The sequence below is a fragment of the Cervus canadensis genome, chromosome 33, assembly GCF_019320065.1.
Source record: "Cervus canadensis isolate Bull #8, Minnesota chromosome 33, ASM1932006v1, whole genome shotgun sequence".
Taxonomy (NCBI): Eukaryota; Metazoa; Chordata; class Mammalia; order Artiodactyla; family Cervidae; genus Cervus; species Cervus canadensis.
Genome location: NC_057418.1, coordinates 23,662,118 through 23,687,157, shown reverse-complemented (window position 1 = coordinate 23,687,157; position 25,040 = coordinate 23,662,118). Strand labels below are relative to the sequence as shown.

Here is a 25,040-nt window from a genome sequence, read left to right as displayed (position 1 = left end):
AATGTGATGGTTAAGTTTATGTGTCAATTTGACTGGGCCACAAGGTCAAGACATTTGGTCAAGCATTATCATGAATTTTCTGTGAGGGTGTTTCAGCATAAGATTAATATTTCCCTTCCATAATGTGGGTGAACTTCAACCAATTAGTTGAAGGCCTGAATAGAAAAAAGACTGACTTCCCCTGAAGCAAGAGAAGAACTCTTCCAGCAGACAAGCTTTGGACTGGCTCTTCCTGGGTTTCCAGCCTGCTGGCTCATCCTGCAGATTCTGAACTTGCCAGCTTCCATAATTATGTGGGTCACTTCCTTAAAATAAATCTGTGTGTGTGTGTGTGTGTGTGTGTGTGTGTGTACACATCCAATTAGTTCTGTTTCTCTGGAGAACTCTGATTAATATAGGAATGAAGTACTGACCACAATATGGGTGAACCTTGAAAATACAAAAAGTGAAAGAAGCCAGAGGCAAAAGGCTCCATACTGTATGGTTCCATTTATATGAAATGTCCAGAATGGGCAAACCCACAGAGACAGTAGCTCAATCAGTAAGGAATCTGCCTGCAGTGCAGGAGACCCGGTTCAATCCCTGGGTCAGGAAGATCCCATGGAGAAGGAAATGGCAACACACTTCGGTACTCTTGCCTGGAAAAGCCCATGGACAGAGGAGCCTAGCAGGTTACAGTATGTGCAATCTCAAGAATTGGACATGACTTAGCAACTAAATCATCATAGAGACAGAAAGTAGATATTGATTTACAGAGTTTGAGGAAAGGATGAACATGGTGTTTTGTCTCTTGGGTTTTTTTGGGGGGGTGTGGTGAATAACGGACAAATTCTAAAATTAGGGAATGGAGATAGTTGTACAACCTTGTCAATATATTACACCAAAAACTACTGAACTTTGTACTTTCAAAGAGTGAATTTTATAGCATGTAATTTCTATCTCAATTTTAAAATAAAACATATAGAAATGTAGTCCAAATGAGTATTTTGGATTGACCATCTATAAATGGTGAAATTAATTCTTAATTGAGTAAGAGTGTCCCCCCCGACCCATGCAAAAAAATATGTCTACCAGAACCTCAGATTGTCATCTTATTTGTAATAAGGGCCTTTGCAAGTGTAATTAAGATAAGAAGCTCAAGGTGAAATCATCCTGGATTTGGGTGGGTCCCAGATCCACTGGGGGGCTTCCCTGGTGGCTCAGATTGTAAAGAACCCACCTGCAATGCGGAGACCTGGGTCGGATCCCTGGGGTGGGAAGATCTCCTGGAGGAGGGCATGGCAACCCACTCCAGTATTCTTGCCTGGAGAATCCCCATGGACAGAGGAGCCTGGTGGCTACAGTCCATGGTGTCGCAAAGAGTCAGACCCCACCGAACGACTAACCACAGCACAGCACAGCAGATCTACTGGAGCTGGTACTCAGCACTGAGTATAAAGCTTATTGTTTAAAACGTAGACCAGAACATGTTATAGGACATAATTACCTCTAATTAAGATTTTTCTCCTTGATGGTGAAAGAATTGAAAGAAAAATTAAAGGGAACCCATTTTTTCACTTAAGGATTGAACATTACATAATACCCCATCCTGTACCACCTAGAAGCACTGTGCATACACCAGTGGTGTGTGCTCCACATTTGAAAACGTTGCTTACAGTGTTGATGCTGGAATTGGAAATTCTCAAGCCAGCCACAGTGACCAGAAACACAGGTTGTATAATCACATCATCCGAAGAGCAAAACTTCATTATGAGAATCTGGCTTTCTTGTGAAAAGGTTAAGTGGAAAGACGCTTGTAAATAATTAAAAATAACGCAGTGAAAAAATGATGAAGACCGAAGGTCAAAGTCGCTGAGACGAAACGGGAACAGACTCTACAAACACAGCCCTCAGTTTCCACTTGCTGCTTCCTGCTTCCGCTCTCTCTTCCTGCTTCCGCTCTCTCTTCCTGCTTCCGCTCTTAGCTACCGCTAGGGTGACTCCTCTTAACGCTTCCGGTTCACAGGGTTGTCTTGGGCCAGATGTCCTGTGGCCACTCTCTCTACACTTAGCCAGGATCACGACTTAGGACATCTGCCCCAGAGCCTCTGATGGCGGGTCACTGTGTCCGTCACTTGAGAGGGTCACCCCCGCCTGCTCCCACAGCACAGTCCCTCTCGCATCTTTAGCCACCTTCCATATTCCCCATGAGCGCAAATGGAGCCTCAGGCTCTGGAATGGGTGCAGTCTAGGCCCCCTGCCCCAGCACTCCTGCAGCCCCTGCCAGCCAGGATGGGAGCAACTGCATGCTGATGTCAGAGAGCCTCCCCACACCCACCAGACGCACACCCTAAAGGTCAATTTCAAGGTGTGAACGGGGTGTCCAGGATACTTACCTCCAACACTTTCTCCTCACCCAGGGACCCCCATCAGATGCTTCCCCTAGCTTCTCCTTCCTTTCCATTCAGATGTGTCCCTTCCCCTGGGCTATGTCTGCCCTTCGATTCTCTAGGGAAGCAAGCCTCTGTTTAGCTACCTCGTTCTGATGCCAGAAGGGCTTGGCGGAGGGAGGGGGGAAGAGCTAATGACTCAGAAGGGAAAATCGAGTGGGAACTATGCCTTAAGATATGGTTCTGCTACGCAGATTCAACTGCTGGGTTTTTTCCAGATTCCTTTTCCCAATTGATCTGTCTCCAGACTCAGAAACATTCCATTTCAGAGCCCTCATCTGCAGAGAGGAAGGATATCACTGTTGCCAGTATGCACTATGTATAGCTGCCAGTGTATATGAAGTTAACATATTATTGCCAGGGGCATACACACGTGACATTTGGATATTTTCATTAAATCCTAAGTTTTCATTTCATTCTTCTCTATACTCATTAGAAGTCAAAGACCTTGAATCCAGGAAGCACATGGCCCCAGCCTGTCTTCCCCCTTCCCTGCTTGGTGTGACAATATCCCACAGCATAACACACACCCTACTGCCGTCTGATCCTTCTCAGCAAACACTTGTGTGTATTCATTTTCTCATCTTCTCTGAGCAAATGCCAATGCAAAAAAAAAAAAAAGTATATATGATTCCTAATATCATAGTCACCCACACTTTGAAGAAATATTTTTATTTTCTGCACATCACATCACCCCTTTTTGACTTGATTTTCCATTCAGCAACTATGGATGGCTTCATTTCAGATATTGAAGAGACACGAAGTTTATCTACCCTGCTGATCTGTGAAATTTGTTGCATTTTTCTCACAGCTCTAAAAAATCAGAGAAAGTTTTCAGTTTTTTTTTCCTAGCGTGTCCCTTATAAGGCTGTCACTCTTTTGCATAAATTTTTATGGAACCAGTGACAAGGAACACAGTTGAGCACTTGCCTTAAGTTCATTGGTGTCAGCCAGTTTGGCTTTGAGCTCGGTGTTCAGCTCTCGACACACACTCAGCTCTTTCTGCAGCCTCTCCACCTTCTTCTGCAGCTTCCTGATGGTGACATTGGCCTCGTCCCTCTCCACCATCACGGCCGAGCGCACCTGCTTTTCCTGCTCCAGGTGGGCTATTTTCTGCCGGAGGAGGTTCATGTGCAGCTCTTTGCTCTCCAATCTTTCCTTCTGAGTCTTTAGCTGGTTTGATTAAAAAAAAAAAAAAAGGATTTTTTTTTAGCTGTGATATTTCATTCATTTATTTTTTAGTTTTTTTTAATTTAATTTTAATTGCAGGATAATTGCTTTACAGTATTGCATTGGTTTCTGCCAAACATCAACATGAATCAGTCATAGGTATACATATGTCCCCTCCCTCTTGGACCTCCCTCCTACCTCCCTCCCCAGGGGATTTTTAAAAATAATCATTGAACAGTGAATATAAATGAATTCCTCAGATAATATTGATCTTTACACTTCAATAAGACTAATTTGTAAACCATCAAAAAAAGGTTATTGGATTCCTTTTCCTGATTGCATTTTTTATACCTATTTTTCCAAGAATTAATTTGGTAGCTGGAAAGTATGAGACAAAAGAGCCACAGAAAATGCGCCAAGGAGTAGGCTTTCAGTGTCCCATTCCCTCCAACATGATGTGCATCGTAATAAAAATGTAAAATTACTTTTAAAACTACTAAAATGAGCTTATCAAGAGCAGAACATAATAAGACAGACAAAATCCTCTCCAACACCCCATGGCAACTATGCTCACACTGGTCTTTTCTGAAAGAAGATACAGTGCAAATTAGCACCGAATACCCAGACCAACTAATTTCAACCATTTAGAAACAGGTTGAGTGGCACCAAACATGGGATTTGATAAGTTTTTAAAATAAGCTACATGAAGGAGATTTTGAGGAAAGCTTTATTTATATATTGAAGATTTTAGAAATAGGTGTTAATTCACCTTCAAGAAGGTGTTATTTCATTAGTGTCTTTATTATACGCCAGACCTAGACCATCCTCAAACCAAGCTGAACAAGGTCTGCACTTGGCACTTAGCATTGCCAGTCAAACTTAATGAAAGAAATTGAAATGTTTTTTAGAAAAAGATTATAGACTCTAGAAGGAGGAAAAAAATCCTCATGGTCTTCACATGTCACAGTTAGTGAGTGGAATATTAAGTATAGGAACCTCATTCATCTATTACAGACACTGAAAATTGGAATTGTGTAGAAATATAGAATATTAGAGCTAAAAAAATCCCATTTTCTCTAATTATATAATCTGCATTAGTAAAGTGCTTGAAAGTGTGAAGAACTTTGTGAAATACGGCCTTAAATATCTTGCCAAGCAGGGACAAGCAATGTCCATGCCCACAATCTTTTTTTAACAAGGTTCTTTTAGTATTTCTGTAACTAACCTCCCTTCCCTGAGCTTCTTCCTGTCAAGTGCCACTCTATTGCAAATTTACCCTGGTAAATTCTGTACACTGGTCATTTTAATAATTATACAACACTTAAGAAAGAATAGTATTGGATATTGAGGAAAAATCAATTATCTGAGAACATCAGAAAGAACTGCAGCTCAGTTTCATGTCTCTGATGGTAATAGGGGTTGTCTGCTTTCTTTTATAAAATATTCCTTAAGACACCATAAGTGGAGGTCACATATGAATAAAGCATCTTCTACGAACCAAGAGTTTAAAAATGCTGTTTTTAAAAAATTAACATCATGTGATAGGTATCATTACCATCTTAAATATGAGGAAATGAAGACAGAAAGGTATATAATTTGCCTAGTGTCAAACAGCTTGGTGGAGCCAACTTTAGAACCCAGATGTGAGTCATTAAGCAGCCTATACATGATAATTCTACCATAGAATTTTCTCCTAAGACCTATTCTAATGATACATCTGTGTTTTCCTCTTTCTTTCCCCAATGCCAATAATTATATAACTAATAATTATGTTTTTATCCATCTCATCCATTCATTCATTTATGTACTCTAAACTGTTTCTAAGTCTTCCTTTGAGTGAGTGAAAAGTAAGCGCTTCTCCCCTCTACTTTCTAGTGCAAGAGAGCTTATGTAAAGGCATAAGCTTTTACTCTCCTCTTCTCCCACAGTCATAGAAATAGTGATTTTTCTCAGCTAGGCAAATGGCTACAGAGTAAAGACTACAGTTTTCAGCCTCCCTTGCAGCTAGCTTTAACCATCAGAACAAATTCTAGCTGTCGGAGATAAACACAAGTTCATGTAGAAAACTCTGGGAGCCTCCTTTAAAAGATAGCTCATGCATGTTCTTTTGCATTTCTCTTCTTCATCCCTTTCTTTTTTTAAACTTCCGCCTGGTCCTAGGTACTTCTGTGAACCATGGTCATAAGGACCACCCGAGGGATGGGAAATTGCTAACTGAAAAGAGCCTAGGTCCTTGGAAACTACAGAGCAGAAATGTCACATTGACCCTAAGCTGCTACCTCCAGAAATGTATGTTACGGAAAAAATACCAAAACCAAAAAGCAAAACAACAACAAAACTACTTCTAATTGCTTGAGTCTGCAACTTCGGGCCTCTATTACTCATAATTAAACATAACTTTGGATGATACATTTACTTTCCTTTCAGGTTTGAAATCAAGACTCAGCTTCTGAACACACATTTGCATGTTTCCTATCCACATTGGCAAATATGGTGGAAGTACATTATTTTTCAAGATTTAAGTTTCTCAGAATTTCCTTTTCACAACACCCACAATATTCCCTACCTTTCTCTGTAAATTGTGGGCGATCGTCTTGTTTTCAATGACTGCATTGCTCTCGAGGCGGACCAGCTGCTCTGTGCGAGCTAAAACTACATCCAGACGCATGTCAAAGCCAAGTTCAGCAGCCATCTGGTCTAACTTCATTTTCTCTGAAAGCTGATCCAGAAATTTAAGATACTAAACTCGAGAACAAGAATAAAAATGGGACACAAGAGTAGAATTAATAAGCCATCTCACAGAATCTTTCTCTTTCTCCCAAGCTTATAGGGATCTCTCATTAAACCCAGTACAGAGCCCAGCCCCTGACTCCAGTGCTTGGTGATGAATTCTTGAACCACCCTGCGAGCTCCATGTTCTGTTTCTTGTCCAAATTTTCTTGACTCTTCTGGTCAGTGGCTTTGATGTTTAGTCTCACATTACACACTCTTCTTAACCCTGTGCTGTTGTTTAGTCGCTAAGTCTTGTCCTACTCTTTTGTGACCCCATGGACTGTAGCCCCCCAGACTCTTCTATCCATGGGATTTCCTAGGCAGTAATACTGGAGTGGGTTGCCATGTCCTTCCACAGGGGATCTTCCCAACTCAGGGACTGAATGAGGTCTCCTGCATTGGCAGAAAATTTACACTGAGCTACCTGGGAAGCCCTGCCATCTGACAAATGAGGCATGTCCCTGACTACATCCACATCTCTCCACTTTGGCTAGATGCTTCTGCTACCATGACCCTCCCAGCCCCTGGGATTACTGGCTAATCCAGCCCCTGCAGACCAATCATCTACATACCTTCCATGGCAGTTTTGTTCACCTAAGTGAGCCCTGGCCTCCAAGGTGAAAACTGACCACTTAGCCAACCACTTTACTCTTCCTGGGTTCTGGTTCTTAAACCATGCTAAAACCAGAGCTCTCCATACAAACAAACATGGACAATGTTTTTAAGTTAAAATTCTTTAGAAAATGTCTTTAAAAGTTTTTAAGTATCAAGGATAAAGGAACAACTTTTTTTTTTTTTTAATCTTTGTTAAATTTGGTATAGTATTGCTTCTGTTTTATGTTTGGTTTTTTGGCTGGGAGGCATGTGGGATCTTAGGGCCCAGGAATCAAACCCATACCCCCTGCATTGAAGGCAAAGTCTTAACCACTGAACCACCAGGGAAGTCCCAACATTCTGCAATACAGCTGTCTCAGGAAAGTCAAAGTTCATAGTTTAGTAGGTTAAAGTCACAAAACTACCCTAGGATCCTCCTCCACTTGATCTCTGGGGCTCATCTGATCACATTAGACATTAAATGCTTACTGAGTTCTTGACAGATGAATAAATCAACCAATGGGCTTTCTGTAACATAATTTCATGATTTGGGTTCTATCTTTGAAATTTCTTCTCATTGCAATAGCTCTTCATCCAACAGGCATTTTTAGGCAATTATATGTTGAAACAAGTATCGTTTTCTGATGACTGAAGCATGCCAGCTTAAAGCCCCAAACTACCTATATTTCAGTCATCAGGATGAAAGTATTTGTAAGTGTATATTTTCTAATTTTGTTGAAAAGCATACATTTTTATAACTTCACCTTTCCTCTGTAAGTCACAGTCATTACAGGCATCGTGGTTGTATTGTGTGACAAAACCTCAGGCTGTGTTTGTCTCTGCATCATCAGTTTATCACTTCTTAATGCTCTGTCAGGCCCCCACCCCACTCCCAGCAGACACTATTTCATTTCTAAACTATGCAAATGAAAGTGAAATAACTGCTATTGTTTGTATTTTAAATAAAATAGAGTTGGTAACTTTTCTGTGAAGGTATAAAAGCTTCATTTTCTATTTCTATTCCCCCATCCAGTCAGCGTGCAAAGATCTACCTACATCAGGCCAAAGGGGATTAAGATAAGAGGGAGCCAAGACCCCAAAGGGGAAGCACCTTTTCAAGAATCTTGGTGAAGCCTCAGAAAGTTAAAGTTGCTGAAAGGCTTCCTGTACATTTTGTTCATTTGAATCACAATGAATCACAACTTAGTATGAATATATTCTATGCTGTGTAAATTTCAATTACCTGTATTTAAATTTAATCTCTGTACACCTTTGCTTTTCAATCTTACATGCCTAGAAAAAGCAAGAGAATTCCAAAAATACACATCTATTTCTGCTTCATTTACTATGCTAAAGCCTTTGACTGTATGGATCATAACAAACTGTGGAATATTCTTAAATAGATGGGAAACCAGATCACTTTACCTGTCTCCTGAGAAATTGGCACTCAGGACAAGAAGCAATATTTAGAACAGAACAATGGACTGGTTTCAAACTAGGAAAGGAGTATGTCAAGGCTGTATATTGTCACCTAGTTTATTTAACTTCTATGCAGAGTACATCATTCAAAATGCTGGGTTGGATGAAGCACAAGCTGGAATCAAGATTTCTGGGAGGAATATCAACAAACTCATATATGCAGATCATACCACCCTAATGGAAGAAAGCGAAAAGAAGCTAAAGAACCTCTTGATCAGGGTGAAAGAAGAGAGGAAAAAAGCTGGCTTAAAATTCAACATTCAAAAAACTAAGATTATGGCATCCAGTCCCATCACGTCATGGCAAATAGATGGGGAAAAGTAGAGATAGTGACAGATTTTATTTTCTTGGGCTCCAAAATCACTGCAGATGGTGACTGCAGCCATGAAATTAGAAGACATTTGCTCCTTGGAAGAAAAGCTATGACAAATCTAGACAGTGTATTAAAAAGCAGAGATATCACTTTGCTGATGAAAGTCCATATACTCGAAGCTATGGTTTTTCCAGTAGTCTTGTATGGATGTAAGAGTTGGTCCATAAAGAAGGCTAAGTGTCAAAAAATTGACACTTTGGAATTGTGCTGGAAAAGATTCTTGGACAGCAAGGAGATCAAACCAGTCAATCCTAAAGGAAATCAACCCTGAATATTCACTGGAAGGACTGATGCTGAAGCTGAAGTTCCAATACTTTGGTCACCTGATGTGAAGAGCTGACTCACTGGAAAAGACTGATGCTGGGAAAGATTGAGGGCAGGAGGAGAAGGGGATAATTGACAGAGGATAAGAAGGTTGGATGGCATCACCAGCTCAAACAACAAGAGCTTGAGCAAACTTTGGGAGATAGTGAAGGACAGGGAAGCCTGGCGTGCTGCAGTCCATGGGGTCACAAAGAGTGGGACGAGACTGAGCAAGTGAACAACAACATGCCTACTATCCTTATTGGGCAGTAAGGATACAACTACTAGTTTATAGGCAGTTACCTATGGGAGATTCACCATGGGCAGAATCAGTTTACACAACTTGCTTTCATAACTAAGAGCTATTTTGACACGAAAGTGTGAAAGTGTTAGTTGCTCAGCCATGTCCAACTCTTTGCGACCCCATGGACTGTAGCCCACCAGGCTTCTCTGTCTGTGGGATTTCCCAGGCAAGAATACTGGAGTGAGTAACTATTCCCTTCTCCAGGTGATCTTCCCGACCCCAGGCCTCCTGTATCGAAGGCAGACTCTTTACCATCTGAGCCACCAGGGAAGCCTGTATTTTGATATAACCTCTATTAAAATTAATGTCATCATAATGAAGGATGGAAGACCCATTAATCTATCGAAAAGTCTTGCCTTTGATGTGCTTCTTCTATTATTTAAATAATATTTCTTGATTCTTGCTCTAAGCCCTGGAAAAAATCCAGAAAAAAGATTTTCCCGGGCCTCAAGAAATTCAGAGTCGATTGGAAAAGTCGAGTTAAAACATGGATACAAAAAGGGTGGTGAGTACCATGATAGAGCCAGGTACACGTTGCATGAAGAACTAAGCCTCTAAGGAAAGGTTTCCAGAAGAAGTTATAATGGAACTGAATCCCAAGGGACAGTTAATGGGACAGTAAGACAGTTATTTCCAGAAGAAGATGAGGAGAACATTTCTCAGAGAGACCAGCAAGGTGCAATATGGGTTACCAAGGGGGCTCTTCTTTTCTTAGACTACAGGACAAATTTGAATATGGACATCTTTGGACTCTGACCACTCATTGCATCCTACCAGTACCCTGATGGTCCCACTAGGCTTCTGACTTTGCAACCACTGGCCTGAGAGTTTTCAGGAGGTGAGACAAGAGCCTAGATTGAGGAACTGGCCATGTCACAGCCAGTTAAAGAAGGAATCAGGACCCAATCCTGAGGGAGGGCCATCCAGAGCCCTTGACCAGATGGAGGAAGACAAGATTAGACATGCATTTTATTAAGACCATGCTGGGAGTGGTGGAGGATCAGTTAGAAAATTGTTTCCACAGTCCATGCAAATTATCGTAATGCTCCAAACTAAAGCACTGCTTCTAAATTAGAGATGGGGAGGGGATATCTGAGATCTATTGTGGATAATTCTTTAGGATTTACAGTGCTTAGAAATTGATTGAAAAGAGGGAGGCCTTGAGGATGACCCTCAGGATTCTGGCTTGAGCAACTGGAAGCAGATTACATCATCACTGAGAAGGAGAAGGAAAGGGAGAGTCATTTTTCTTTTGAATATTTAGTGCAAGGTATTGGTGGAACCCATTGGTGTAGATGTCCAGCAGTCAGATTTCTTCCAATTTAACATATTAAACTAGGTGCAGGATTTTCTATCAAGCTCAAAATGTCAACCAACACACCTTTTTGAGACATCTGTTTGAGAAATTCCTTTCACTGCTTGATCCCAACCCTTATTATCTTCTCGTCAAAACTATTCTAAGAATCACCCAAAGGGCTCCTCCTTTTAGCCTCTAGACTCTCAGAGCCACCCTACCTTCAGAGAAACTTTTCTTTTAGTCAAAACCCTTCTATGGCTTTCCATCACCCACAGGATAAAGCCCCGCAAGATCAGCCTGCCCTGATCTTGCTGAGCACCATGGCCCAGTCTCCCTGTCATCCTCCAGTCCTTCATCGTTCCTGCCATCCCCCAGCCCCAAATCCCTTCCCCACCTCTTCTACTGAACAAGTTCCTACTCATTTTTTCTGGCCACTCTCCAGAGTCATCTCTCAGTTGAATATGGTTCATTTCCTCACACAATGAGACAGGAAAGAAGTAACTACTCCTTTATCTGAATTCATGGTGAATTGTGTACCTTTCTCATAGTACTAACTGTACTGTGTCCTGATTTGCCCATCTCATCTATGACACTGGGATTCCCCATAGGCATCTCTTAAGCATCTTTACATATCCAACCCTCAGTACAGGTAGTATGCTTCCTCAGTTTTTTAAGTGCAGAGAATGAATGCATGAGTGTCCAGAGTACAGATTTTTCAACTGAAGAGTATTCTTCATGCCAAATTCTATGCCTATGAGTGCACGCTAAGTTGCTTCAGTCATGTCCAATTCTTTGTGACCCTATGGACTGTACCCCACCAGGCTCCTCTGTCCATAGGATGCTCCAGGTAAGAATACTGGAGTGGGTTGCCATGCACTCCTCCAGGGGATCTTCCTGACCCAGAGATCAAACATGCATCTCTTTCAACTCCTGCACTGCAGGCAGATTCTTCACCACTGAGCCACTGGTGAAGCCCCCTGCGCCTTGCATGAACCCGTTTATCCCTATAGCTGCCCATGATAAGGTGCAAACATGTATCTTGCCATTCTGTTCAACAAAACCTCTCTCTGATCCTGCTTTTCATAGCTTCATGTGTGTTTTCTCTTTGGTCACCAGACTTCATTGTCATCTAAGTCTCTAGCTTTTCCCATAGTAGTCTCCCCTCATCCTAATGCAAACTGACTTCTGTCCTTCACCACTCTGCTCAAACAGTTGCTCAGACATCACCGGTGGTCTTCTCAGGGTCAAATCCTAAGCATAGACCCCTTCTCTTCTCATTCTACTTTCCTTATCTCCCACTGAGTTATCACCGCTATCATTTCTGAGTCTCCCTATACTGCAACCTCAGCTGCACGGTGACATGATCTTTCTAAAACACTGTGATGTTCAAAAATTGCTTATTGCACTTCAGAGTCTGCAGAATAAAGAGAACTCAGTCTTCACAACCCAAGCCATTCCAATCTGCTCTCCTACCATAGCCCCACCAAGAATGTCAAGTTCCAGCCATATGGGAATAGCCACTCTGTGCCCTCTGAAGATACTTGCAACCTTTCAGACTTTTGTTCACTATTTCCCCTCTTTCTCTTCTTTCTGTCCACTAAAATCCAATTTATCCTTCAAAGATGAACTTGATTGTCTCCTTCCCTGTAAAATCCCCACTTTATCCAGAATTTATCATTCCCGTCACTGGGCTCCTAAAGCACTCTATTGGTCAATATACCTATTATAATACTTACAGCCTTATAGTACAGTACAGCACATTATTTGAACATCTGTCTCCTCTATTGAATCACGAGCTTTTACGGTCAAGAACTGTGTGTTAGGACTTTTCCGGTGATCCAGTAGTTAAGACTCTGTGCTCCCAATGCAAGAGGCACAGGTTTGATCTCTGGTTGAGGAAGATCTCACATGCCCCAATGGAAAAGTCAAGAAAAAAAGAACTGTGTGTTATTTATACCTTACACCCCAACCGTCAGAGTCTCGTATATAACAGACATTCAATAAATACCTGTTGAATTTAAGTGAATTAATTTGGATCAAGGAAGCTTCAAAAATAGGAAGAAACACCAAAACAATATCCATTGTTCCCCGAAATTTACTCATGACTCAGAAGTTCACCAAGATACCAAAGTACTGTAAAATTCAAAATATTTATGTAAAATCTTATATTGCAACAGATGTTTCCACCCACGAGCCGGCCCTCAGGTTATTACTTTTTGCTTCTCGAAATTCAAATCATCTCGCAGAACACCTCCAGAGACCAGCTCTTCCTCCAGGTGTGTTAGCTGACCCTGTAGAGTCTCCAACTTGTTTTCTGCTTTCTGGGCTCTCTGCAGGGCTTTCTGGTGAAACTGGGACTCATTTCCCAACTGTTCAACAAGCTTAGATATTTGGGCTTCAAGCTGGGAGACCATCTGGAAACAAAGACATAGAACAAGAATAAGCCTTGTTTCAGATGCAGCAAAGTGTTAAAATCTAGTACTCAACCCCAAAGATACAACTATTTATAACTCCAATGTCCAGATTCTTTGTAACAATTAAATTTAAAAAACAGGTAATTGATAGCTATATTTGCCTCTGCTTGAAATAAAGCTACATTCATTATCTAGCAAAATATTTTGGATTGATATTTTTAATTTTTACTTCATTCCTAAACAGGTTCTTTGGGAAGTCTTGAGGGAAAACCTTTACTTACCCCTAAAGCTACCTTGGCCACATGGCACATGGGATCTTAGTTCCCTGACCAGGGAGCAAATCCACACCCTTTGCATTGGAAGCTTGAAATCTTAACCACTGGACTGCCAGGGAAGTCCCATTATTAATTTAGGAGTTTCAAAGCTCAGTTGGAAAGAGAGAAAAGCAAATATCGTATATTAACACATACATGGGGAAATCTAGAAAAACGGTACAGATGAACCTATTTGCAGGGCAGGAAAAGAGCCGGAAACGTAGCGAATGGACTTGTGGTCACATCAGGGGAAGGAGAGGGTGGGACAAGTTGGGAGATTAGGATTGACATACATGTCTAAAATAGACAGCAGCTAGTGGGAAGCTGCTGCCCAGTGCAGGGAGCTCAACTATGTGCTTTTTGATGACCTCTTAACAAATGGGGGCAATGGGAGTGGTTCAAGAGAAAGGGGATATACGTATACATACAGTCCTTCACTTCATTGTACAGCAAAACTAACACAACCTGTAATGCAATTACACTCCAATAAAAAAGAAAAAAGCTTAACCAGGAAAAGAATTCAGACATTAAGTACTTTGAAAAACTATAACCACTTTCGAGAGAAACTCTTCTACCACATATGGCACATTCAGATTACACAGGAAGTTAACCTTGATGGATAACCTTGGGCTGTAATTGGGAATTTTAGTGCAGAAACGTATTTCTCCAAGCTTCATTGAGAACTTTGTATTGAGTATTGGTTACTCACGCACTAAACTGCAGTGGTTCTGCCTCTGGGCTGCACAGTTAAGGAGCAAAGTCGTCGTGTTAGCATTCGAAAGGTCAAAATTCCTTTAATACAGTGAGTCAGCAGAGCAGAAGAAGGCAGAGGAATCTGACTACCACCTCCTCTTTTAGAGCATAAAGTCCCTGTTTCTCCATTAAAGAACCCCAAACTCCCCCCAACCCCTTACCTTACCCAATGCTTCCATTCTTTCCAGGAGTTTCTCTTCTTGTCCTGACCTTCCCTTAAACCAAGAACTTAAATTTACCAAACACCTCAGGTACACTTTGAGAATACTCAAATTGATTCCACCAAGTCCCGTTTTCGGAAAATGTTGAATTCAATTCAAAAAAATAAGTTTAAGGTCACAAGTTTGTTTGGTTTTGATGGTTTCTTTTTCTTTAAATTCCCATCCACCTATCTGCAAACAAGCAAACCTAAAGACAAGAAGACATTCAAGCTGTGTTCAAATATTTTTCATTAGTTTATTTATTTTAATTGGAGGCTAATTACTTTACAGTATTGTGTTCAAATATTCTGAAAGGCTATTATACAGAAGAAAAATGGGATTTGTTCTGAGTTGCCTTCAGAGTTCAAGTTGAGGACAAACAGGTATATATCAAAGATTTCTATTTCTATGTAAAGAATTTTCCTCTGTCACCATAATCTCAAAGTAATACATACTCATTGTAAAAGATGCATTACGGACAAAAACAAACATGTAAATAAGCAAAACCTAATAACCATGATCTCACCACCCAGAGGCAACAGCTATTACTATTTTAAAATAATGTATTTGCATGTATTGCTAAAATACAGTTGAGACATCATATATGCAGTTTTGAGGTTTTCTTTTTGCCTCATACTTTAAGCATCTTCTCATGTCAGGTAGTGAAGGACCAGTCCCTGGAGATGGCTAGGATTTGGCCAACCATTTGTTCAGAATATTATGGGGTGGACTGAAGTGCTACAGTCAGGAAAGTTAAATTACTTGATCTCTAATTTTGTGCTTCTAAGGTTTTCAAGTTCCCATGTCTATAATTCAATTAATTCTATACTCCTGAAGGTGCTTGAAATCAGATATTTGATGGCAAGCTGCTTAGTACCATATCCAAAGAATTACATTTCTGAAGGAAATTTCTACTTTCATTATACACTATGAGGCTCTAAGAACGCCCCTTTCATATTTTCTACCCTTTTCTGTTGTTCAGGCACTAAGTCATGTCCAACTCTTTGCAACCCCATGGACTGCAGCACACCAGGCTCCTCTGTCCTCTGCTATCTCCCAGAGTTTGCTCAAACTCATGTCCATTGAGTTGGTGATGCCGTATAAACATCTCATTCTCTGCTGCCCCTTCACCTTTTGCCTTCAATCTTTCCCAGCATCAGGGTCTTTTCCAATGAGTTGGCGCTTCATATCAGGTGGCCAAAATATTGGAGCTTCAGCATCAGTCCTTCCAATGAATATGCCCTTAGTACTTACTAATAGCAGATCTGATCTTAATGCAAAAAATGCATCAAGTACAAGACACTAAGTAACCTACAAAACAAGGGGCTGTCAAACAACAGATCCTGACTAATGATAGTATGTTGTACAACAGATGGCATATGTTTCTGTGCAACTGAAAATGTGGTTTCATGTTGGACTCGTAAGTCGAAAGTAAGTCTTTCTACCTGAAGATTCTTTGACACTTCTATCCCATAGTTGACCGGGCAAAGAGAATGAAGCCAAAGAGGAAACAAATGCAAAAAATCTCAGTTGGAAAGATGGGAAACTGTGATCGCTTAGCCACAATCAGCACACTGCCGACCTTACCAGAGGAGAGCCAAGTCTTCCAGAGACATCAGTAAAGACGACGAGTGAGTGCAGTAACTGACTCAGGGAATGATAATGATCCTGAAGGAAGATGCAGACACCTGATGTACACCAGACTGTGGGACAGGGACTTTGGATTCAGACAGTCCTGATTTCAAGTCCTCACCCTTCCCCTGCCCAGCGTGTTAACTGAAGCAAGAAATTAACCTCGCTGAAACTCATACTTTGTTCTTATGAGTAGATGAGCTAAATTAATGATCACTGGATTAGCACAGTATCTCATACCCAATTGAAGTTCAACACATTGCATCCACCTTTATCATGAGTATTACTCCTCCAGTATGTGGGTTCATCCAATCCTACTCTTTTGTCATAAGGAGTTTGAGAAGTTTTTCAGGAATTGTCCTCTATCATGTTTCTCAAGGGCTTCTCAGGTGGCTCAGTGGATAAATAATCCACCTGCAGCACAGGAGACGCAGGTTCAAACCCTGAGTTAGGAAGATCCCCTGGAGGAAAAGCATGGCAACCCACTCCAGTATTCTTGCCTGGAAAATCCCACAGACAGAGGAGCCTGGTGGGCTACAGTCCGTAGGGTCGCAAAGGGTCAGACACGATTGAAGTGACTGAGCATGCATGCACATATTTCTCACACTGTTTTCAGATCATAGAAGCTGTTTCTCCACTAGAAATCTTTCTGGGAAAGACAAGTAAGGAACAAATGTGTTGCATCGGAGGTGAGAGGGTCCCTCTTACATCTTCATCCTGTGTGGACCTGAGAGTGATCCATGGAAACTGCAGACTCAGCAGAGTATGACTTTTACAAACACCGGTGTGGCTGACCTGGGCAGAATCTTCCCAGCTGTCCTGCCAAGATTCTGGTGTCCAGAGAGGAGCAAACAGCTGTGAACTTCCCAATATTCTATGCACCATAGAACTTAGCTTCAAATGCTTACCTAGATTTCCACGCATATGACACCACCAGGTCTTTTTAAAGTTAAATTTACATATTTTAATTCAAATACATTAATATTCCAATCTGACTCAGTTCTTGGGAACATCAAACACCAGTGACCAGGTGAATGTGTCCCATCAAAACTGCAAAATCGTGTTGTGCTTTTCACACCAAGAAATCTAAAGGATCAGTAAGGCTTTTTCCTTTTTCTTTTTCCCTCTCCTTTTTCTTAGTATAATCTGTTAACATATCCCTGATACTCTCTGGGACAAAACATGCTAGGAATTTCAACACTAAAGATGTGGGACTTCCCTGATCATCCAGCAGCTAAGACTCCAAGCTCCCAGTGCAGGGGACCCAGGTTCCATTCTTGGTCAGGGAACTAGATCCCACATGCTGCAACCAAAGATGCCTCGAGCAGCAACTAAGATCCAGCACAACATATACATGTTTTAAAAAGTGTTGCCTACTGATGTTGTTCTGATTAAACCCTTAATTTCTATTTCTGTAAAAAACAAACCATGAGAGATGCCTGGAATGGGCAGGGAAGGAGGGTGGCTTGTACTAAAGAATACATATCAATGGACTTGAGTTTGAGAAAGCTCTGGGAGATGATGAAGGACAGGGAAGCCTGGTGTGCTGCAGTCCATGGGGTCGCAAAGAGTCAAACACAACTGAGGGACTGAACAACAACATCACCATTTAAAAAAAAAAAAAGGCACTGAAATAAACTATAGTCCAAAAACAAGCAGCTTGGATTTTGGAAGTGAAATCATAATGCCCTAAGAGAACTAATTTATTTTCCAAGGACAAGGAGTTGTTGATTTCACCCGAGAGGCACTTCTGCCCTAAGATTAAATCCAGTGGAAGCACAAGAACTCTAAGCTGAAGAAAAAGCCACTTGGGTCTTTTAAGGGCCAGTGCCTTCTGGACACAAACAACTCTTCTCTGACTATTCAAGCTAGATTTTCACTTAAGAAATATATAAAATGAGCTACCAGGAACCAATCAAACTGTCCTTCCTTCTTGTCATATGTATGGCCAACACTGTTGACTGGGCTAACCCTACACCAACCACCAATGTGTATGTCAACTTCTGTTATGGTTTGAATTGGGTCCCCCCAAAAGAGTTGTGTTGAAGTCCCCTGGTGCTTCAGAATGTGACCTTATTAGAATTTTTACAGAGATAAGTTAAAATGAGGTCATGAGGATGGGCCCTAATCCAATATGACCAGTGTCCTTATTAAAAGTGGAATTTTGGACAGAGAGACACACACATAAGTGGAGGGAAAATTATATGAAGACACGGAGAGAATGTGATCCATAAACCAAAGAGTGTCTGAGGCTATCAGAAGCTAGGTGATAGGTTTGAAACAGATTTTCCCTCTAGGCACTCAGAAGACACCAGTCCTACCAACACCTTGACTTTGGACTTCAAGCCTCCAGAGTTGTAAGACAACAAATTTCTGTTGTCTAAGCCACTTAGGTAGTGGTCCTTTGTCATGGCCATTCTAGGAAATTAATACACTTCAGAGGCTGGGAGAGCTGAAACCTCTATCCTTGGACTTGCCCAGATTGCCCTTGGAGCCAGAAGTGACTATGTAACATAATACTGGATGATGAAATATCAGTGCAAGTGTAGCTGAAGCTTCTGAGTAAATGTTTGGTTTAGAATACTGGAGGATTAAGAACAGAGCAGAGTGAAGAGATCAGAAAGGGGGAGTAGGGGAGTTATGGAAACATCTCAGGTTGTTTATGGTATCACATTGAGTCCCCAGAGCTCTCACACTGGACTAAAAAAACTCCACTGGAGGAAATATAGCCTTGTGTGTGCTCTAAAACAGAACAGAAGAGCTGTCTAGAAAAATGTTTGTGAGTCTGTACTAATTTGTCTGCAATAAAGGAGGCAACATGGGAATCACTCATGGTCAATTCTCAGCCAGATAATTAGCCAGCTAGGAAATATCTAAAAGTTCAAAACAAACAAAAAATGCTCGCCTCAATACTCTGAAATCTGAAAATATCATAGTTTCCTGTCATTGTGCAAGAAATCATTATTTCAAAAACACCTGTTACAAGTGTGCTGAAATTTCAAGGCTACATAACTGAAATACTCATTTAGAATTCCTGGGAACTCCACAATAGAACATTCCTCTGAGAGGTTTTCAACTAGGGGCAGTTTCACTTCCAAGGGTCATTTGGCAATGTCTAGAGATATCACTGGGCTTCCCTGGTGGCTCAGATGGTAAAGAATCTGCCTGCAAAGCAGAAGATCTGGGTTTGATCCCTGGGTTGGGAAGATCTCCTGGAGAAGGGAATGGCAACCCCCTCCAGTATTCTTGCCTGGAGAATCCTGTGGACAGAGGAGCCTGGTGGGCTACAGTCCATGGGGTCGAAAAGAGTCAGACACAACTGAGTCTCTAACACTAGAGACATCACTAGGGCTTCCCAGGTGGTGCTAGTGGTAAAGAACCCACCTGCTAATGCAGGAGACGTAACAGACTCGAGTTTGACCTCTGATCTGGGAAGATCCCTTGGAGGAGGGCATGGCAACCCACTCCAATATTCCTGTTTAGAGAATCCCATGGACAGAGGAACCTGGTGAGCTACAGTCCGTAGGATTGCAAAGTCGAATACAACTGAAGCAACTTAGCATGCACACACAGAGACACCACTGGTTGCCACCAATCGGGGAGAAGAGGAGGTACTATTGGTATCTAGTGGGTAGAAGCTGGAGATGTTGCTAAACATCCTACAATGCACAGAACCGCTTTTACAACAAAGGATATTCCAGCTCCAAATGTCAATAGCTGAGAAATCCTGCTCTAAGGTATAGTAAAGTACTTAAAAAGAAAATTAGGTTTTGCTATAATCAGAAGAGCATGGAATAAGTAGAAACCACTTATTGAAAAACGTGTGGGTGGTGTCCTGAGTACCCAGAATTGTAAATCCAGGAGACTGAAAATGAATAGCAAGGAGGTAAACAAGAAAAGCAATGGTCAGTGAGTCGGGGTCACAGTGAAGGGGAGGACTTGCCAGGCCCAGGGCACATGGGTGTTACTCAGCTGGGGGCTGTGTGTTTACCCCTGGCAGCTGGCAGGGGATGCACCCTCTGCAGCAGATTCATCAGTCTGTAAAGCTCCCATTCTTCAGAAACAGTTCTAAGACAATATATGAAATCTGTTTTCTCCTGATTTTACTTGAAGATGAGTCACACAAGATGCCAGCTACAGGCTTGATTTCAAGCTTTTAAAGAGTGAGGGCAGCTATTGAAAAAAAAAAAATTACAGGCTAGGAATGGCAGACAAAGGCACTAAAAAGGCTCTGACTCATTCTCATTTTTACGAGGAGAGGGGGAGGGCATAGCCAGCTTAACCAATTTACATCATTTTGCTTTAGAAAATAAACATATACATCATACTGACAATTTTATGCCATGTTTCACATGCTGGAATTAAAATAGTTTCAAGAAAACATTTGGAAAAATAGAAGAGGGAAGCAATAAAATGAAATGGCAAAGATCCATTGACTATTGAAGCACATCTATTACTGTTCAAGGTAACTCACTTAATGAAGCTTTTCTCAATCCTGTAAATAATTTTCTCCTCCAACCCAGGACCTATATGTGTACTGAATCACAAGATAGACTGAGTGACCATCAGAGACCCACACGTGTTACATGCATATTAGTCGTGTTTGACTCTTTGTGACCCCCGGAGCTAGGCCACCAGGCTCCTCTGTCCACGGGATTCTCTAGGCAAGAATACTGGAGTGGGTTGCCACTTCCTTCTCAAGGGGATCATCCCAACCCAGGGACTGCACCCGGGTCTCCTGCATTGCAGGCAGATTCTTTACTGTCTGAGTTACCAGGGAAGCCCACACATGTTATGGGGCGAACATTTTCTATCCAACAGAGAGAGTCCTACACTTGGACAAAGACGTCACTGGGGCTGCTGCTGGAGCATGAGTGAATTTTGCAGAGTTTTCAAAGCGAATTTAAAGTGTCTTAGCGTTAAAGGAAATTTACAAATGTAACCCTGAGCTGTGTGTTAGTGATCACTCTGAGTTTTATAGGAACGTGAAAAGATGAAAAAGTTCATTTTCTCCTTTTGAGCAAAGAATGAACTCAAGAGAAGAAATAGTTCCTAATGGAATTAAAGCATTATATTAATGAATATCACAGAATTTGGATGTTAATCTAGTTAAAAACCTTGTTAATTAGGACTTTAAGATCTGGATTTAATGACAATTTAAATAGAGTCTGGGCTGAACTTGACACGGCTAAGCAAAGCTTTATGGGAAAGAAGAATTGTTAATAATAGAACTAAGATAACAAAATTAAGCAAGCTTCAATCATATGTGTGATTTTTTTTTAATTTTTGAATCCACTTGTTCAACAGGTCCCCTAAAAGACTGTTTCAGGTCACTAGGAAAAGGAGAGAGAAGGTGAGAGGGGAGGCGGGGCCAGGAAAGCAACAGTCAATATTTATCATTGCTATTGGCCAGACAGTGAGTTAAAGACTTCATAACAATTTTTTTTTAATTTAAGGTTTACAACAAACAATACCCTTAAGAGGCAGATCTGGTTACAGGCCTAGCAACTCTTATCTGCAATTCCAAAATCCAAAAGGATCTGAATGCTGACTTTTTTTTTTTTTTCCCCAAAACTCATTGGCTGGCAAAGCTGGACCTGACAGGATGTGGCAACAAACCCTGACCTGAAGTGACCGAGGCTCTTCACAGTCCTGGTGGATCCCAAGAAGCCGAGCTGCTCACGGCTTTTGCCCCAGAAGATGAACGTGGTTGATTATGGAAAGCTCACCGGAACCCACTGAGGAGTAACGTGTAAAGGTCCCTTCTCCAGTACCTTCCTGGGGATTATGTGACATTTCTAAATGCTGAAAACTTCTGAATTCGAAAACCACAGCAGACAAATGGTATACAGATGAACCTGTCTGCAGCACAGGAATATTGACACAGAGGCAGAAAATGGACAGATGGACACAGCGTGAGAAGGGGAGGTTGGGATGGAAGGGAGTACATTAACATATATACACATTGCTGGTGTTGTTCAGTCGCTAAGTCATGTCTGACTCTGTGACCCCATGGACTGCAGCACGCCAGGCTTCCCTGTCCTTCACCATCTCCCGGAGTTTGCTCAAACTCATATCCACTGAGTCAGTGATGCCATCCAGCCATCTCATCCTCTGTTGCCCCCTTCTCCTCCCGCCCTCAATCTTTCCCAGTATATACACTATCATGTGTAAAATAACTAGCTAGAGGAAAGCTACTGTATAGCACAGGGAATTCAACTCACTGTTCTCTGACGACATAGAGGGTGGGATGGGGGTGAGGTGGGAGGGAGGTCCAAGAGGGAGGGGATATATGTATACATAGGGCTGACGCACGTAGTTGTATAGCAGAAAGTAACACAACACTGCAAAGCAATTACACTCCAATTTTAAAAAGAAAAGAAAAAGAAAAAAGCTCACAGCAGGCCCCAAGGGTTTCAGATATGGGTGTGGACCCTGGACTGTCCCTATACAGTAGTCCAGGGAAAAAAAAATCTCAGAGGCTGTCCTCTCAGGAACCTCACATCTGGAGCAAGTGAGCGTGCAGTAGAGACAAAATTCAGCACGGGTAGATCTGCATCCAGAACCCACATCATTCACGGTGAGATATGACTTCAAAATATAATATATAATTGAAAGTAGGATTCTTTACCACTGAGCCACCTGGGAATCCCTGAAAGTAGTACAACCAATTTAAATGCTACTTTTAACTAACTTGGGCTTCCCTGGTGGCTCAGATGATAAAGAATCTGCCTGCAATGCAGGAGACCCAGGTTTGATCCCAGGGCTAGGAAGGTCCTCCGGAGAAGGGAATGGCAATCCACTCCAGTATTCTTGCCTGGAGAATTCCAAGGACCGAGGAGCCTGGCGGGCAAGGGTCCACGGTGTTGCAGAGTTGGACACGATGGAGCGACTATTGCTTGGAGAAGAAACACTTTGACTAACTCAGACAACTCACTCACTGAATATGCTAAATGAAGGACTGACTGTCCTTAAGAAGCTTGTAAGCCTCCAACCCCCACTCACCTGTTTCCCGCTCTCTTCCTGGCTGCCCATTTCTCGAATCCTCTCCAGAATGGCATTCTCCGAGGGCCTGAGTGTGCCCGAGCTGCCCCTCAGCAGGGCTGTTATCTTCTCCTTAAATGAGGAGAGCTCGGTCTGGGAGGCCGCAGTTGCCTCCAGACTGGCCTTCAAACTCTTCTCCAGCTCCAAAGAGCTCCTCTTCAAAAGGCTCAGCTCCTGCTTTGAGGCATCCCAGACCCGCTGACCAGCAAGCAGCCTTTCTTGGAAGACCTTAACTTCCCTTTCAAGAGCTTCTTTGGCCTCCACAGCACCAAGCAAGTCCTAAAATAATTATGGAAAGTAAAGACAATAGCATTAGTAGCCAACGAGGAGAGGCTGCATTTGCTTCTCATTTATCTTGCTTACTGATGACTTTAAGGCGTTAGGGTTAAATGCTCATTCCATTCTTCATTCTAGGTGCCCTATCCTCTCTTCATAAAGACATTAAATTGCAGAACTATGTTAGGTGAATTTAAGTGTCTGAAAAAGAGAAGGGATATAAGATCAGGGCTAGAGAACTGAACTGTGGACAGTTTGGGGGAGGAAAAGGTAGGATATATTGAGAGAGTAGCATGGAAACATAGACACTACCATAAAATAGATAGCCAGTGGGAATGTGCTATATGACTCGGGGAGCTCAAATCGGGGCTCTGTGACAACCTGGAAGGGTGGGATGGAGTAGAAGGTGGGAGGAAGGCTCAAGAGGGAGGGGGCATGTGTATACCTGTGACCAATTCATGTTGATGTATGGCAGAAACCAACACAACACTGAAAAGCAATTATCCTTCAATTAACAATAAATACATTTTTTTTTAAAGTAAGTGGGAAAAAAATCAGGCCTAGGGGTGAAAAAAAGGAAACTGACATATAAGACTTTTCTCTAGGGACCTCTGGAGAGATTTAATAAAAAATAAATCGCTGGCTAACATGCTAGTAGATTCGATCCATATATAGAATGTGTTTACAGGGCTATGTGTTCTCAAGCTTGGTACAGATGGAAATTGATGTTGAGGAAACAGTCAGCTCTCAGAGTCCTAATTAGCTGCTAAAAATTATTTGAATGAAGGTAAGTAACAGAGTAGAATTATCATAAAGCATCATTGTATAAAAGAGAGTAAGACCTGTCTTCCACTATTCATTGACTGTGTATCTCCCTGTCTGATAAAGACAATACTAATGCTGGTAGGCCCTGAAGAAATGAAATGGGAAGGAATAGTCGGTTTTGGGGTGGGAGGATTAAAAATGGAGAGACAGAACTATACTGAGAAGAATAACTTTAAAGAATATGTATGCTTAGGTTTGTAAAAATAAAGGGCACTGAAAAGTTACCAGTGCATCTACTTCTATTTACTATATCTAGGATGCCAAAGAGGCATCAAAAAGATATCTTTAAAATTCATTTAAAAAAAATTGTTGACATCAAGTTCCAAATTAAATTAATTCACATCAAAAAAATATTATGGAAATTAGTTCCTGAAATGCTTTGCTTTTCTGGCTCCTGGCAACTGTTCCATTTCTCCACTCCCTTTCCAAACTAGTCCTTTTTGCAGAGAAGCCCCATTACCACTGTGAATTAAATCATATGAAGAGTCAAGGACCTTTATCACAAATACAATACTTTAATACTTTAACAATTTACAATACTTTAACAATTTAAATTGTTAAATTTACAATTGTTTACAATACAATTACAATTTACAATTTACAGATTTTATTTTCAGATAGTAATACAATATCTGTTCAACTAGAATAACATTCTAATCTAGCATCAGCAATGGTGACAATAAATTGGAGTTTATTGCCATGTGTTAACTTAGAAATTGCAATCTAATGTGTGGTTAGAAAACTGAGTCCTGGGGACTTGCCCAGTGGTCCAGTGGTTAAGACTCCAAACTCCCAATGCAGGGGGCCAGGGTGCAATCCCCGGTCAGTGAACCAGATCCTGCACACCACAACTAAAGATCC

The 25,040-nt window shown here is 41.5% G+C and overlaps 1 protein-coding gene across 6 annotated transcripts in view; it reads right to left on the bottom strand.

The window, feature by feature from the left end:
• Nucleotides 1–25,040, bottom strand: part of CCDC170 (coiled-coil domain containing 170) — an 88,787-nt gene that overhangs the window by 11,475 nt on the left and 52,272 nt on the right. For 5 of the 6 annotated variants that reach the window (XM_043457182.1, XM_043457186.1, XM_043457187.1 and 2 more), the window contains exons 6-9: nucleotides 23,040–23,357; nucleotides 12,935–13,135; nucleotides 6,166–6,339; nucleotides 3,360–3,602 (exon numbers count right to left, since the gene is read on the bottom strand). In XM_043457182.1, the coding sequence (XP_043313117.1) occupies nucleotides 3,360–3,602; nucleotides 6,166–6,339; nucleotides 12,935–13,135; nucleotides 23,040–23,357 (936 nt within the window). The remainder of the gene's footprint in view (nucleotides 1–3,359; nucleotides 3,603–6,165; nucleotides 6,340–12,934; nucleotides 13,136–23,039; nucleotides 23,358–25,040) is intronic. The other variant, XM_043457184.1, reaches the window with a different exon arrangement.